We start from the raw sequence: 14,705 nt of genomic DNA on the forward strand, positions 1-14,705 counted from the left end.
TGGCTTCCCATTCATGCCTATGGGCCTAGAGGCCCATAGGAATGAATAGGAAGGCATTCACAATTTGCGAGTACCCATTAGGTACTCGCAAATTGCAAATGCAATTTCAAGGGTGCAAGGGTGTCATAAGGACACCCTGATGCACCCCTGAAATGAGCATGTGTGCACATGTGGCGCACATACATGCCCTAAAGGCATATATGAGCACCACATGGCCAAAAAGTGCATTTTTCAAAGATATCGCAAATTACCACCAACTTGAAGTTGGTGGTAATTTGCGATTTGTTAAGGAGAAATCGCACAACTTGGGTGCTTTTTACATCGCATTTAAGAAATCGCAATTTGCGATTCCTTAAATGCTTCTGCAACATAAGTAATCGCAAATTTTGCGATTCCGTATTTTGCGAGGGCCTTTTGGGATGATACATCCCAAAAGGCTTTTTCCCGTTCGAAATCTACCCATTTGTGAACGGGAAATGGGCTTCATACATATGCCCCTATATGCTGCTAGGAGGTTGCTTCAGAGTGCCAGAGTGGATGAAAGTGAATTAAGTGGGGAGAGAAGGAAGGGGTGAACTGATGGTAGAAAGCAAAGATAAATGCAGGGGCATTTGCAGCATCCAGAAAGGACTCTTTCCAATTCCTGCTGTAGAAACTCCCTTATTAATTTCACCCTGTGTGGTGACTGGCTTGATACATTTCGGACTGCGCAATATTACATATTGCAACTGCTCCTAAGATAAGATTAGGCTCATTGAATAAAATGACAATCCTTTGTTAATGAATGAACCTCCCACTGAAAAAATGTTTTCTTGCATTTTCAGCACAGAGACAACAACATCTTCGCAAGTAACGGAGGCTACAACGTTAAAAGGTTTGTATACATGAATGAGTGAAAAGTAGGAAGAAGATTGTGTGCAAAGGATGCACTGCGCGCTTATGGTAGTACTGAGAATCACATCCGATGCATGTGGGAGGTGTGATCCTCGTCAGTGCTCCAAGTTATTATTCCTGACAGAAGGCTGGCAGTTCAGAGCTGCACCTGGAGCCCTGATACAATGGCTTTGCCTCTTCCTGAACCCGCTAAGTACTATAGGGGTAAACATCTTATTATTTCCTGGTTGGTTTTTCACCTCAGTCTGACGTCAGAGTAATTTTGTGAGAGATCACAATGCCAGCAGAGCCCGATGGAGCCATCATACAAATGAGTCCTGCTAGCTGAACACAACACTCTTCTCCACCTCCTGTGTGTAATAGGTAATCTCATGTTAAAGCATTTAGTACAGTATCACCCAATAATTAAAATGTGGGACACATTTAGTCATAAATTGGGGCTGAATTCAACCAGTTTCACTTCCACTATGGTTATTTTCAGTGAGCACAAGGTACAGTCAATTGTAATGATTTGAACTAACGTTTGTTCCCCTAGGATAGTAAAAATTAAAACACATGCACATTTCAAAATGTCAGACATATTGTTTGATTTTTTTCCTTTCAGACAAATATTGCTCTGTATTGAAATATTCAAGGCTTTTGTTCTAATCATATTGTAATCAATAGTGTTTAAAGAGAAGTACATGTGCAACCTAACCTGTTACGTTGAAAACGCCGCCATCTTATGATTTGCCGAAAATAGTTGGGGACAAAGCAGTTCGGCATCAACACACAGAATCCTTCCACCATGAATCTTCTCATTACAATTGACTGGAATGGGGCCTTAGTCATTAGCAGTGGCTGAAATGAATTCGAGCGTTCCACCCATCAATGTTTTATTTTACTCAGCATGATTCCTTAATTGCGACAAATGTACCCACATATGTTTTCCATGCTCACTGTAACACAGCAGTCAAGCTGATAGGCTGATGCAATTATTAGAGTTGGTGTTTAAATAATGAAAACAGAAACGGACTTTTGGACAATTACAGGAAAGACAGAATCTCCCTGGATGTTAGTACACATTCTGAGCTACAATATTTTTTTGACTTACAAACAAACTGATTTTAATATTGTTATGCAAAAGAAAGGCAAAGTACATTGTGGTGTGTTTAAACTTCACGTATAGATTCTTCTTTTATTTTTCGTGTCTGCAACCATGCTGTCTCTGTCATATGAAAATGCAAGTTACTATAGCCTTTAAGCTCTTCCTAGTGGGCTATACTGGTCATTAAAGGCCGGCTCCAGCATTAAAGGCCCAAGCCGAAGGCGAGGGCCTTTAACAAGGAAGCGGGACTTTAAGGGTCGGTATAGCGCAGCTATGAAAGGCTATAAGGCTATTAGAACATTCTGCCACTAGAGGTCAGAATGTTCTAACAAATAAAACAACGGACTTTCGGAGCCCGAGGGGTGTTAAATCCCCTAAGGCTCGGAGAGAGGCCTTTGTTAAACAACATTGGAATGCTGCTTTGCTAGCTGTTACTGGCGCGTAGAAGCTCCGAGCACTCCATTGTATTCAATGGAGTGCTCCACATTACAATGTTCTAATAAGGATTAAGTGCTTTTTGGTAAGGGTGATGGTGTGACTATGCATTATGAAGAATGCATGGTCACCGGGGTTGCTTGTGTTCCAGTTAAGAAGGGACTCGTTTGATTTGATTTGATTTTTTGATTTATACAGCGCACAAATGTCCAAGGGCATCTTGGCGCTAGAGTCAGTAGGACAGTGTAGTTTTCACTCCAGTTTAAGCGCCAAGTCTATTTGTGAAGACTTAGGTCTTCAATGCTCTTCTAAAAGACATTAGCGAAGTGCTGCTCTTGATAGAGATTGGGAGGAGGTTCCAGATTTTAATTGTTCCCAATAGGAAGCTTCTGCCTCCCCACAGGACCTGCTTGAACTTGGGTGTCTGTAACAGTTTAGAGTGAGCTGATCTTAGGCTCCTACCTGGTGTATACCAGTTCAAATGGTCCTCAAAAACTGCAGGCCAATGCCTTTTAGTGCGTTGAAGGCCAGACATTGAGATTTGAAAATTATCCTTTTGGCCACTGGGAGCCAATATAAGGCTTCTAGTCTGTGGGTGACAGGCTTATGCCTGGGGTTGTCAAGTATAAATCTAGCTGCTGCGTTCTGCATTTGCATCCCTACATAGAGGGCATTGCCATAATCCAGTCTGGAAAGGGCCAGAACTGTAACTAGGGTCTTCAATGCCTCAGGCGGGATGAAAGGCCGAATTTTCCTAATCATTTTGATGATGAGCCAAAAGGTAGAAGTTAGCTTATAGATCGGGGCATTAAATGATAGTTTATCATCAAAAACAAACCCGCATTTTGGGCAGCACAGTTCCCATTGGATCACGGCCAGGGCTAATTTGCATATGACTTTCTTTCTGAGGTGGCTTGGTGGGCAAATAACAAGGGACTGGAATGTGACCCATGTAATCAACAGTGGGTGCATTTAATTACAGCAGTTCAATACCCTGGTTTGCTATCCTCAGTGCTGTGACCTAATTGCAACGGTATTCCAAGGCATTGATCCAGTGCTCACCATTATGTGCCATTAGATTCAAGCTGCAACACACTGATAAGGCCCCAGTAGGCCAAAACCGGTCTGAGGTTGCTTGCGTTGGTGTTCAGAGGGGAACTGGCTAGGCATTTCAGCTGTTGATTGTCCTTAATGGAGCCGGACCAAGGCTAATTTGTGTGTGGCGGTTTCCTTATATGAGGTGGCTTGGTCGGCAAATAGCAATGGACTGGAATGTGGCCCAAATAATTACCATTGATTAGAATAATTCAAGCATTCCACCCATCACTTTTCTGTTTTTGTCAGTGCAATGCCCTGAGTGAGATAGGTATGCCCAGACTTGTGTCTCGTGCTCACTATGACATGGGACTTAAACTGCAGTCAACTGACGTACCCAGAAAGGCCAAAACCAGACTTGGGTTGCTTCCATTCCCTTTCAGAGGGTACCTGGCCTGGCAGTTTGGGCTGATCTGTTCCTATTCGAGTGGGAATTAGACTAATTTGTGGGTAGCTGGTTCCTGTCCAAGGTGGCATGGTGGGCAAAAGAATTGAGTAGAATGCAGGCCAGAGTAGGTCCCAGTGATTGATTTTAATGGAAATACGTATGATGCTTCTTCCTCCTGTAAAATACAAACAAAGGCACATTTTTATGCTTTTCTTTCTCAATACAAGTCAGTGAAAATATGAACATCTGACAAGAACTGTTACTGCAATGAAACAAAATATTAAGCGCAAGGCAGTATCTTCTCAAGAGAAGGAATGCAAAAATTAATTGGAAAATAGTGATGCATAAATAAATGTTGACTGCACTACTTTTCTAAAATTCACGCCTCGTCTTGCTAATCCTCTGATTGAGTCTTGATTTACTACACAATGCAGATAATGTGCAATTGTGCAACACTGGATCGAATGGCTTCTATTCCTCAGAAATAAATGACACTTTGCAGACAGATTAAAGTTAATGTGCCCTTCAGCCCAATATAAAAACGACATTTAAATGCAGTCATATAACATATCAGTGTATGTTACCGCATTCATATGCAATGGCATGTTAATAATAAAGCCCTGCTATTATGGCTTGGAATTTATGATTTAGCTTTCTCACTCCCTTACCTACTTCTGTGAGAGGAAGGCAGAACGGGAATTTAAACTTTTTAGAAGTTTGAGGAAACACTTAAAAGTCCCATAGTCAGGTCTTTGGGACTTGATCTACCACGCATATATTTCTTAGAAACTGCATTATGATAACATGGATAGTTTTGCTGTGTTTGGCTACATGTCATGGGTTGGTGTATTTTGCCACAAGAGTGGTGTGCAAGCTGTTTTTTCGAAAAATATCTAAAATATGCTGTTCCTGTGTAGCTAATTTTCAACCCCCCCCCCCCCCCCCCACACTATACTTGTTCTCTTTAACCTGCAATCAAAGGTAAACAAAACTTGGATTAATTTTCTCCAATAGCAGTTTCTGTGTCAGAGAAGCTGAATAGAAAGGTTACATTTTTCAAAAACGTTGTTTCAAATTCGTAAAGTCCGGGACACTCCTTTGGAGTAGCCGTTGCGCTATAGAAGAATATTTTAACATAACATAACATAACATTTTCAGGGAGGATACCATACAAGCTAACAAGAGGGGTAACTGTCAACCACAAACATTTTTTCATAAACAGATTTTATTGGTTTTAATGAGAAAAAAAGAAAGGATTGCATCCCAGTCAAAGCCCCATAATCCCACCCATCCAAATTTCCAGCAGATTACAGAGGAGCCACATCTTCCCCAGGCCCAGCCTCCAATGTAAAGGACAAGCCATAGTATTCCCAGCATCTTCCCCAGATTTGATGGAACCTCCGAGGACAACCCCATGCAATATATATTGGTTCCTCTTGTTTGGCCCACCAGTTTATGTTTGGTCTCACATTGTATGGCTAGGTGGCAGTGGCAATTTCCAGTTACTTGATATGTCTGTCTTAGCCACTAGTGCCTGCAGCCTGACCAACGTCATATGTCCCCTCTCTCCCCCAAACTCATCCATAAGACCCAGAATGGCCAATTTTGGGGTCTGCACAACAGGTCTGGCCAGAATATTAGCAAGGGACTTGCCTATCCGGTGCCAATACTGGGCAATAGCAGGACACCGACACACCAGATGGTAAAAATCTGCATCGGGGAGGAGCATCAGTGCAATTAGGCCCAGGGAGAATGCCCACTTGCCAGAGTCTGTGAGGTGTCATATAGGTTAAATGAAGGTAGTGTGACTGGATTAACCTGAGCCGTGCAGATATCGCGAGCTCCCGGGACCACAAGCATATTTATTAAAATATACAATATACTAAATTAGAAAGTGTGAGTAATTTATTTCGATTCTTGTTAAGTGCTCAGTGGTTTGCCCATTCCACTCTTCCTACCTTGAGAAGTTGGTCTGTTGTTTGTCGGCAGAGCAACATTTCATTCCCTATCAGGATGCTAAGTACTGGCATTTGAGGGAGGGAAAGGTAGCAGAAATAGTTTATTACTGCCATACAGACAGCACAAATCTTTTTTTTACAGATTGCCTTTCAGTCATAGATTGTAATAAGCTATCTTCACCACTGAACTCGATTTTTGATAATATTAAAAAGGAACTTTTAATCAAGTTTCTAGCATTTTTCCTGAGATAATTGTGAAAATTACCTTTTAGTCACAACAGTGCCTCTCAGTACAAAATTGAAACTTTATATCTAGATGTCAAGCTTGTATACTATCAGCTCCCATTCTTGAGGGTGATAGGGCACACCTAGGGGCGACTTAATACATTTATGAAAGTAGATTTTGTTTACTCCAGCACACTTTAAGTATTACTTCTGTGCTTTATATCTGCAGCCAGGTAGGCCAAATTAATTTACCTGGAGCTATACTTTTTAAACTGTTTGTATGGGACGTATAAGTATACACTTCAGCCTGCATGTAACATTTAACTTCTCTGCCACCGGTGGACTTCCCGTATCAACCTACCACTGCCCTACAAGATAGTTAAATATGCCAACTGAGTGAAGCCCATTTTTCATGCTTAAATGTACAGAGCAAATTGTTTTTGACACTGAATTACAGCTCTAGAGTGCACAGATCAAAAGGCCAGTATAAAACAATTCCTAAATATAGAAAGAGAATTCAAGAAAATGCCCTTTTCACAGAACGAATGTATGTTAAGCTTCAGCCATAACATCCATGTCTGCTGACAAGGAAATGTACCCCAGCTAGGAAGTCCTATGTCTGTTTTGCATCTCTAGCACCTAAAGCCAGTTGAAAACATTTACATAACTGGCCATCTATGTATTATTTATTTGTTCGAACGGATAACAGATCCATCAACAATAAAAACAATGGTAAAATACAGAATTAAAAAAACATTTTCAAGACACATAATCATAAAACAACAGTTAATTTACAAATGTGCTCTAATTGACTAAACTGATTCTGATAACTTAGAAACCACAAATATTACCCATGGGTTCATGTCAAATTGACATATACTGCAGGTTGTCTTGCAATGTCTAATCTACAGACGCCTGCATAGGGGTGTAATCCACTTGCACCTTGGTTTTAAATATCCACTACAAGAAAATAACACATGCTTCTTACTTTCATTCTCTATATGACACACAGGACAGATTGGGGAACTCACACTAGGATTCTGGCCCTTAACATAGAAAAATGCTAAAGATAAATTTCCCAGCCTGAGCTTAATGTTAAGTGCTCTTTTGCTAGGGGCGGTTGATGTTGTCCAAGAAAAACTGATATTTCAAATCACATTTGGATTCTAAAAAACGTTTCCTCAGTTTCTGACTACCACAGTTGGCGGTATACCTGCCATTTATCTGACTAAAGCTATTTGTGCAGCGTTTGTAGGTACCATTATGGGGTTTTCTCAGTAACGCCTAACTCCAAAAGGCTTAAGCCAATATCTTACATAAGAAAGTGAAGACAACTACACAGCGCTAGGTCTATGGATTATATCACAAAGGGACTCTCTTTAGGGTAGTAATTCCCCTGTCACCCAGGTGAACGTCCAAAAGATTAATGGCTTTATGGACATAAAATGTTGAATAGGTTTAAGAACCACATTGAGCTGCCTGGGAATGATTGGGGAACTCCAGGGAAAAGGATAATAGGTAAAATTCTTTGTAGTTCTAAGAAGTGCAGCCATGCTATATTCAATAATAAGTTAGCTTTTGAGAATTTGTGGAGACCAAATATTGGAATCCGACAAACATATACCCAGATAATCAAATTCATGCTCACTTTCTAGAACAGTATCATTTAAATTCAATGAATTAAGAGGACTGAATACCACAAGGGCCATAAACAGAATAAGAAGCTGAATCTTTCCAATAATACTCACAGACTCGTGTGGGATTTAGACCACAGCATGGTACTGTTAAACCTGACAGCCTTAGGGTGGTCTTCTCCCATACTTGTGCCTGCTCTCCTCCATTTTTTTGTCACAGTTTTTGCTGACTTTTGCCATTGCTAATCAGAGCTAGTGGCCCACATGCATCAAGCATTTTTGTAGTCGCAAACGGTGCGATTACTTAAAATCGGCCGTTTGCGAATGCAAAAGTGCTTTTTGGGAGGCATGAAGCAATTTTAGAATTCGTAACATTGTTGCGAGTTCTAAAATTGCGGGTGCTTTTAAGAAGTCGCAGATGTGCGATTTCTTAAAAGCAATGCATCATTACTTTCACAAGTGCAAAGTCGCAATTAGGGTGCCAAATTTACCGAGTGGTTGAACCACTCGGTAAATTTGGAAAAAGTGTTTAAAATGCTGCAAATGTTTTTTTTTCTACATTCATGTTTCACACACACATGTCCTTAGGACATGTGTGTGTGAAACATGATGCGAAAAATACATTTCAGGGGTGCATGGGGGGGTCCTTTGGACCCCCCCCTGCACCCATGAAATTTTCAAAGTGCTACTCGCAATTTGCTGATGCCTTCCCATTGACTCCTATGGGCCTTTTGGCCCATAGGAATCAATAGGAATTGCGAAAATGCACTTAAGAATTCGGTATTCATTTGGGATTCGGTAAAAATTGCGATTTTTACCGAATCCCAAATGAATACCGAAAACAATGATGCATAGCATTTTGCACTTCTTAATTTGCGATTCCTTATTTTTCGCAAATTAGGAAGTGCAAAATGTAACAATGATGCATGTGGGCCAAAGTGTTTGTGCTCTCTCTCCTAAACGTGGTCATATTGGTTCATCCCCAATTGACATATTCAATTTACTTATAAGTACCTAGTAAAGTACACTACATGTACCCTTGGCCTGTAAATTAAATGCTATTAGTGGGTGGGCAGCACTGATTGTGCCACTCAAATAAGTAGCCCCTTAACCATGTCTAAGGCATGCCATTGCAGGGCCTGTGTATATAGTTTACTGCAACTTCTACTGAGCATTCAAAACTACTTGCCAAGCCTGAAAACTCTTCTTTTATTGCAAATTAATCAACCCTTAGGTAAGCCCTAGGTAGCCCTAGGAGCAGGGTGCTGTGTAAGTAAAAGGTAGGACATATACTTTTATTTTTTGCATGTCCTGGTAGTGACAAACAGCTCAATTCATTTTTCACTACTGTGACGCTTATTCCTCTCTAAACCTAACATTGAGGAATTCCTTAAAACACGTCTAAGCTGTAATTCCTGATCAGAAAGGAGGGACTGCATCATGTTTTATATCTTTGGAATAGTAATGATAAATCTTCTTTACTGGCAAAGTTGGATTTAACATTAGTATTTTAGAAATGCCACTTTTAGAATGGGGACATTTCTTTGCTCTTAGCTCTGTGTGTCCTTCAGCATGCCTCAAATACACGTCTGGGATGAGCGACAGCTGCAGTTTGTGCATTCCTTCAAGACAGCCACAAACACAGGCAGGCTAGGTGGGTCTGGGTGCCCAACTACATACAACTGCATTCTGATGGTTCTTCCAGGCCAGGAAGGGAGGTAAGGGCGGACACTTACAATTTAATAGGTAGTGATCTAACCCAACACAAAGGGCTGATTACCCCCTACTGATAGCCTGTAGCTGGGTCATGGAAGAAAGGACATGTGTGCACTTCAAATACCTCTCTTTGAAGTTTCCACCACTTCAAGGCACATTTGGGTATATGTACTGGGTCTCTGGCCCTACCAAGACAGCACACTTCTGGACCTGTGACCGCACTACCAGGAAGAAGAGACGTGGTGCTGCAATAAGAACTACCCACCTTGCTGTGCTCTTGCCATGCTGAGCCGCCCTGCTCCTGCTGCATGCTGTTCATGCAAATGGGTGAGACGGACTATACCTGCATTACATGAACCCAGAGTGACTCCAAGGGCTTGCTGGCTTGCCTCCTGTTCCCAAGTCTCAGGGATATCAAAGACTTGAACCATCTACATTTGCACATGGACGCTACAAGCCATGGGTTTGGCCTGCCAATGGTGCCTTCCCAGTCCTGTACCTATGGAAGTGGAGCCTTAAGGTGGTTGACAACCGCACTCACATATTCGCTTCGGATTCTGCACCTCTCTGGTGCAGAGTGGGTCAGAAGCAGGACACTCACCATTACGTGTAGCGGATTTGACGCATTGCTGCAGTTAAGTGAGAGACCTCTACGCATATCGTCCACAGCGTGATCTACACAGCCTTGTGGCAATGACATTGTCTGTATCAGTGGTCCCAAGAAGTAACGCTGGGCGGAGTTGGCGGAGTGGGGCTTCGCGGCGCTACGCGAAGTGGGCGAGAAACTACGCCCACCTCCGCACTCCGCGTAGCCCAACTCCGCAAACACCACTGGCCGCCAGCCCCGCCACCCGCCTCCCTCCCGCCCTCCCTAAATACTTTCAATTAAAGGGGTCAAATAATGAAAACGCACTTACCTTGCCCGCCGCTGCCCGCCGCGTCCCCGGGGCTCGCTATCTTCCGTCTTCCGTCTTCTTTACTAATGCGCATGCGCGGACGGCCGCGCATGCGCATTTCTCACTAGAAAATGCGTATGCACGGCCGTCGGCGCATGCGCATTAGTAAAGAAGACGGAAGACGGAAGATAACGAGCCCCGGGGACGCGGCGGGCAGCGGCGGGCAAGGTAAGTGCGTTTTCATTATTTGACCCCTTTAATTGAAAGTATTTAGGGAGGGCGGGAGGGAGGCGGGTGACGGCCAGCTACGCTCCGTCTGCGGAGCGTGCGTAGTGCCGCCTGGCTACGCCCGCTCCGCAAAATGCGGAGTAGGTGGCACTACGCACACTCCGTGCACGGAGCGTAGCTTGCCGCCCACCCCTACCAAGAAGGTACTTGCTGCCGATCCGCATACATGCATGGTCAGCCTGAACTCTTAAGTAAAAAAGCGAGGGAGGTCTCCTTTGAGATGCAATTCGGGACAAGCAGCATAGGAGTAAAGAACTGGGGAGGTCCCAAGACACTCAACTGTTAAGAAACCCTTCAATGTATTTCCCTTATACCTCACAATGCCAACTTAATCCAAAGATTTACAGTGTTATACAATTAAAACATATAATGAACAAATTAAGAATCCTAAACAGTGTGTTTGTTGTGTTAAAAAAAGTACAATTTATTACAAATCAATAAAAACAATGTTATATAACATGATTATAGTGCCAAATTTAAAGTGCAGTTTCAGTTAAAAATTGTAATCAATACAAAATACACAGTTAAAAAATATATCAAAGAATCACAGTTGTTGAGGTTGTCGACGCAGCGTTTCGGTGTGTAACGATACCACCTTCATCAGGACAAACAATTCTATACAAAAGAACGTTACAGTTAGATACATACAATGGTTCATAAAGCTTAGCATTTCTTTAAAAACATAATTATCACTGTATTTAGCCACATTTTTTTATTACACACATTACATTGTTTGTTTCTATCAATCAAAGAGGGCTTCTCGTTGGTACATCATTCTAGCATTTGAGTTATACTGGGCTATACACGTGGTTCTTAACTAAGGTGACACGAGGTCACCATTAAGGTAGCTTCTAAGAGAATATCATGATGCATACCTGTGAATTAATTATTTACTGTCCCTCTCGTATTAAATTGGAGGAAGTTTGGATCGATGTCCCTCAATTGATAGAGGATCTGGTCTGTTTATTTCCAGTGTAATGTTCCTTTCTGAAAAGAATATAGGGTCACAAAGCTTATCTCTAAATTCTAAGCATGGGGTTTAGCTCAGAAAACCAATTGGCATTAGTTGGCCTGTGTTGGTTACCTTTCTATATCAGGAACTCTGTGGTGATGAGGGTATTGCTGGAGGGGGGCCACCGTATTATTGCAAAGAATCACTAAAATGAAATGAAGTATAATTTTTAATTTTTGCTAGATGAGGCAGAAGTTATATATTTTTTTTACACAATCTCTGCGGCTAGGTAGTTATATATATATACTGGTGGACTCAATTAAAAGGGTGACATTTCTTGATGTGGGAGTGAATAAAAACAGCAGGTATTCTTTTTTTGTGAAGCAAAAAAAGGCTAGCAAAAAAAGTTATAAACCATAATTACCCTGCAGGTGTTTTTTTTAAAGTTTGGACAGAACTGAGTAATCGTGGCAAAACTAGTCTTAGGAATCTGTTTGCTATAGGAGCTCGAGGAGTTTAGAAATATACTCACCCGCAAAACGAGATTATATGGCCCTCAATGCAGCGTCACTGGATACCTTTAACTCTGCTAGCAGCGTCGGAATATCTTTGTACAGGGTCTTTAATCAATTTGACCTGTATGGGATTGTATTACAAGCGTTGTTTTTTTGTTTGTATACAAAAAGGATACATTAATTTTTATTGCTAATCCTGTATTATTAATTCACAGGCAGAAAAAGGAGGCTAGCTGTCCGTTACTGGTAATGATAAGTTTCGAACATCTATCTATAGAATTCTATATTCTGTGTCGGCCTTCCGTAGTTCGGCCAAGATAGGGTATTGTTGTAGTTCACTGACCCTCTTAGTGTTGGTCTCAATTGCAACAAAATCATGGCAGAGGCGAAAATACTTAACATTCTAAATTGGTCCGACCTCTGGCCAATTAGTCTACATTCTAAGAGGCAATATTATTAGAAATTGAATGGTCGCGTTTATTAAGCGACAGGTCTCTTTTCTTTGTTGATATTAAAAATTGCCGTCTAGCCATGGACTGGACTATGTACTGTCTTTACTTTTTATGGTAACGGCAAACCTTCATTTTGTATGCTAGTACTTACTGGCGTGATACCCGATTATTATTTTTTAAAAACGACTACGAGTTAAACGGGGGTAGTATTACGTCTATTGCAGTACCGGGGCAACTCTTACCTTTTTAATATTAATCGGCCTCCCTGCTCCCCTCGCAGCTCCTCTCGTGGCTTCACTCGTGTTCGATCCGTCAGTTGTGTTAAGCTAGCGTTCGCTGGTTTGTTATTTAAGCTAATTCACGCGGGAAGTTGTCAATTAAACTGGCGTGGGAGATTAACGACTCCCTTACATCAATTATATGTGCCGCTCGAAGCTTTAGACTACAATGGTAGTTCAGACTGCTTATGTCGCGTCCTCCGTTTGCGGATTATCGCGAGATGTCGGTGGCAGAGTTCGACACTTGATTTATGAACTACAGCAGTAGTTTAATGTTAATCTTTCACGAAAAATCTCCACTGCAACGTATTATTATTAGATTTTGGTCTAGAACCTTTATTTATTAATTCCATTTATTAACTCGTCACACGTTAATAAATGGAATTAATAAATAAATAAATGTGACCATTCAATTTCTAATAATATTGCCTCTTAGAATGTAGACTAATTGACCAGAGGTCGGACCAATTTAGAATGTTAAGTATTTTCGCCTCCGCCGCGATTTTGTTGCAATTGAGACCAACACTAAGAGGGTCATTGAACTACAACAATACCCTATCTTGGCCGAACTACGGAAGGCCGACACAGAATATAGAATTCTATAGATAGATGTTCGAAACTTATCATTACCAGTAACGGACAGCTAGCCTCTTTTTCTGCCTGTGAATTAATAATACAGGATTAGCAATAAAAATCAATGTATCCTTTTTGTATACAAACAAAAAAACAAGGCTTGTAATACAATCCCATACAGGTCAAATTGATTAAAGACCCTGTACAAAGATATTCCGACGCTGCTAGCAGAGTTAAAGGTATCCAGTGACGCTGCATTGAGGGCCATATAATCCCGTTTTGCGGGTGAGTATATTTCTAAACTTCTCGAGCTCCTATAGCAAACAGATCCCTAAGACTAGTTTTGCCACGAGTACTCAATTCTGTCCAAACTTTAAAAAAAACACCTGCAGGGTAAATATGGTTTATAACTTTTTTTGCTAGCCTTTTTTTGCTTCACAAAAAAAGAATGCCTGCTGTTTTTATTCACTCCTACATCAAGAAATTTCACCCTTTTAATTGAGTCCACCAGTATATATATATAACTACCTAGCCGCAGAGATTGTGTAAAAAAAATATATATAACTTCTGCCTCATCTAGCGATAATTAAAAATTATACTTCATTTCATTTTAGTGATTCTTTGCAATAATACGGTGGCACCCCTCCAGCAATACCCTCAACACCACAGAGTTCCTGATATAGAAAGGTAACCGACACAGGCCAACTAATGCCAATTGGTTTTCTGAGCTAAACCCCATGCTTAGAATTTAGAGATAAGCTATGTGGCTCTATATTCTTTTCAGAAAGGAACATTACACTGGAAATAAACAGACCAGATCCTCTATCAATTGAGGGACATCGATCCAAACTTCCTCCAATTTAATACGAGAGGGACAGTAAATAATTAATTCACAGGTATGCATCATGATATTCTCTTAGAAGCTACCTTAATGGTGACCTCGTGTCACCTTAGTTAAGAACCACGTGTATAGCCCAGTATAACTCAAATGCTAGAATGATGTACCAACGAGAAGCCCTCTTTGATTGATAGAAACAAACAATGTAATGTGTGTAGTAAAAAAATGTGCCTAAATACAGTGATAATTATGTTTTTAAAGAAATGCTAAGCTTTATGAACCATTGTATGCATCTAACTGTAACGTTCTTTTGTATAGAATTGGTTGTCCTGATGAAGGTGGTATCGTTACACACCGAAACGCTGCATCGACAACCTCAACAACTGTGATTCTTTGATATATTTTTTACCTGTGTATTTTGTATTGATTACAATTTTTAACTGAAACTGCACTTTAAATTTGGCACTATAATCATGGTATA

The 14,705-nt window shown here is 41.1% G+C and overlaps 1 protein-coding gene across 1 annotated transcript in view; it reads left to right on the forward strand.

Moving 5' to 3' along the window:
* IMPG2 (interphotoreceptor matrix proteoglycan 2) overlaps positions 1-14,705 on the forward strand; it is a 904,006-nt gene that overhangs the window by 394,409 nt on the left and 494,892 nt on the right. The window contains exon 7 of the mRNA XM_086934482.1: positions 825-874. Coding sequence (XP_086790608.1) covers positions 825-874 — 50 coding nt within the window. The remainder of the gene's footprint in view (positions 1-824; positions 875-14,705) is intronic.

Source organism: Lissotriton vulgaris, chromosome 8 (assembly GCF_964263255.1).
Source record: "Lissotriton vulgaris chromosome 8, aLisVul1.2, whole genome shotgun sequence".
Classification (NCBI taxonomy): domain Eukaryota; kingdom Metazoa; phylum Chordata; class Amphibia; order Caudata; family Salamandridae; genus Lissotriton; species Lissotriton vulgaris.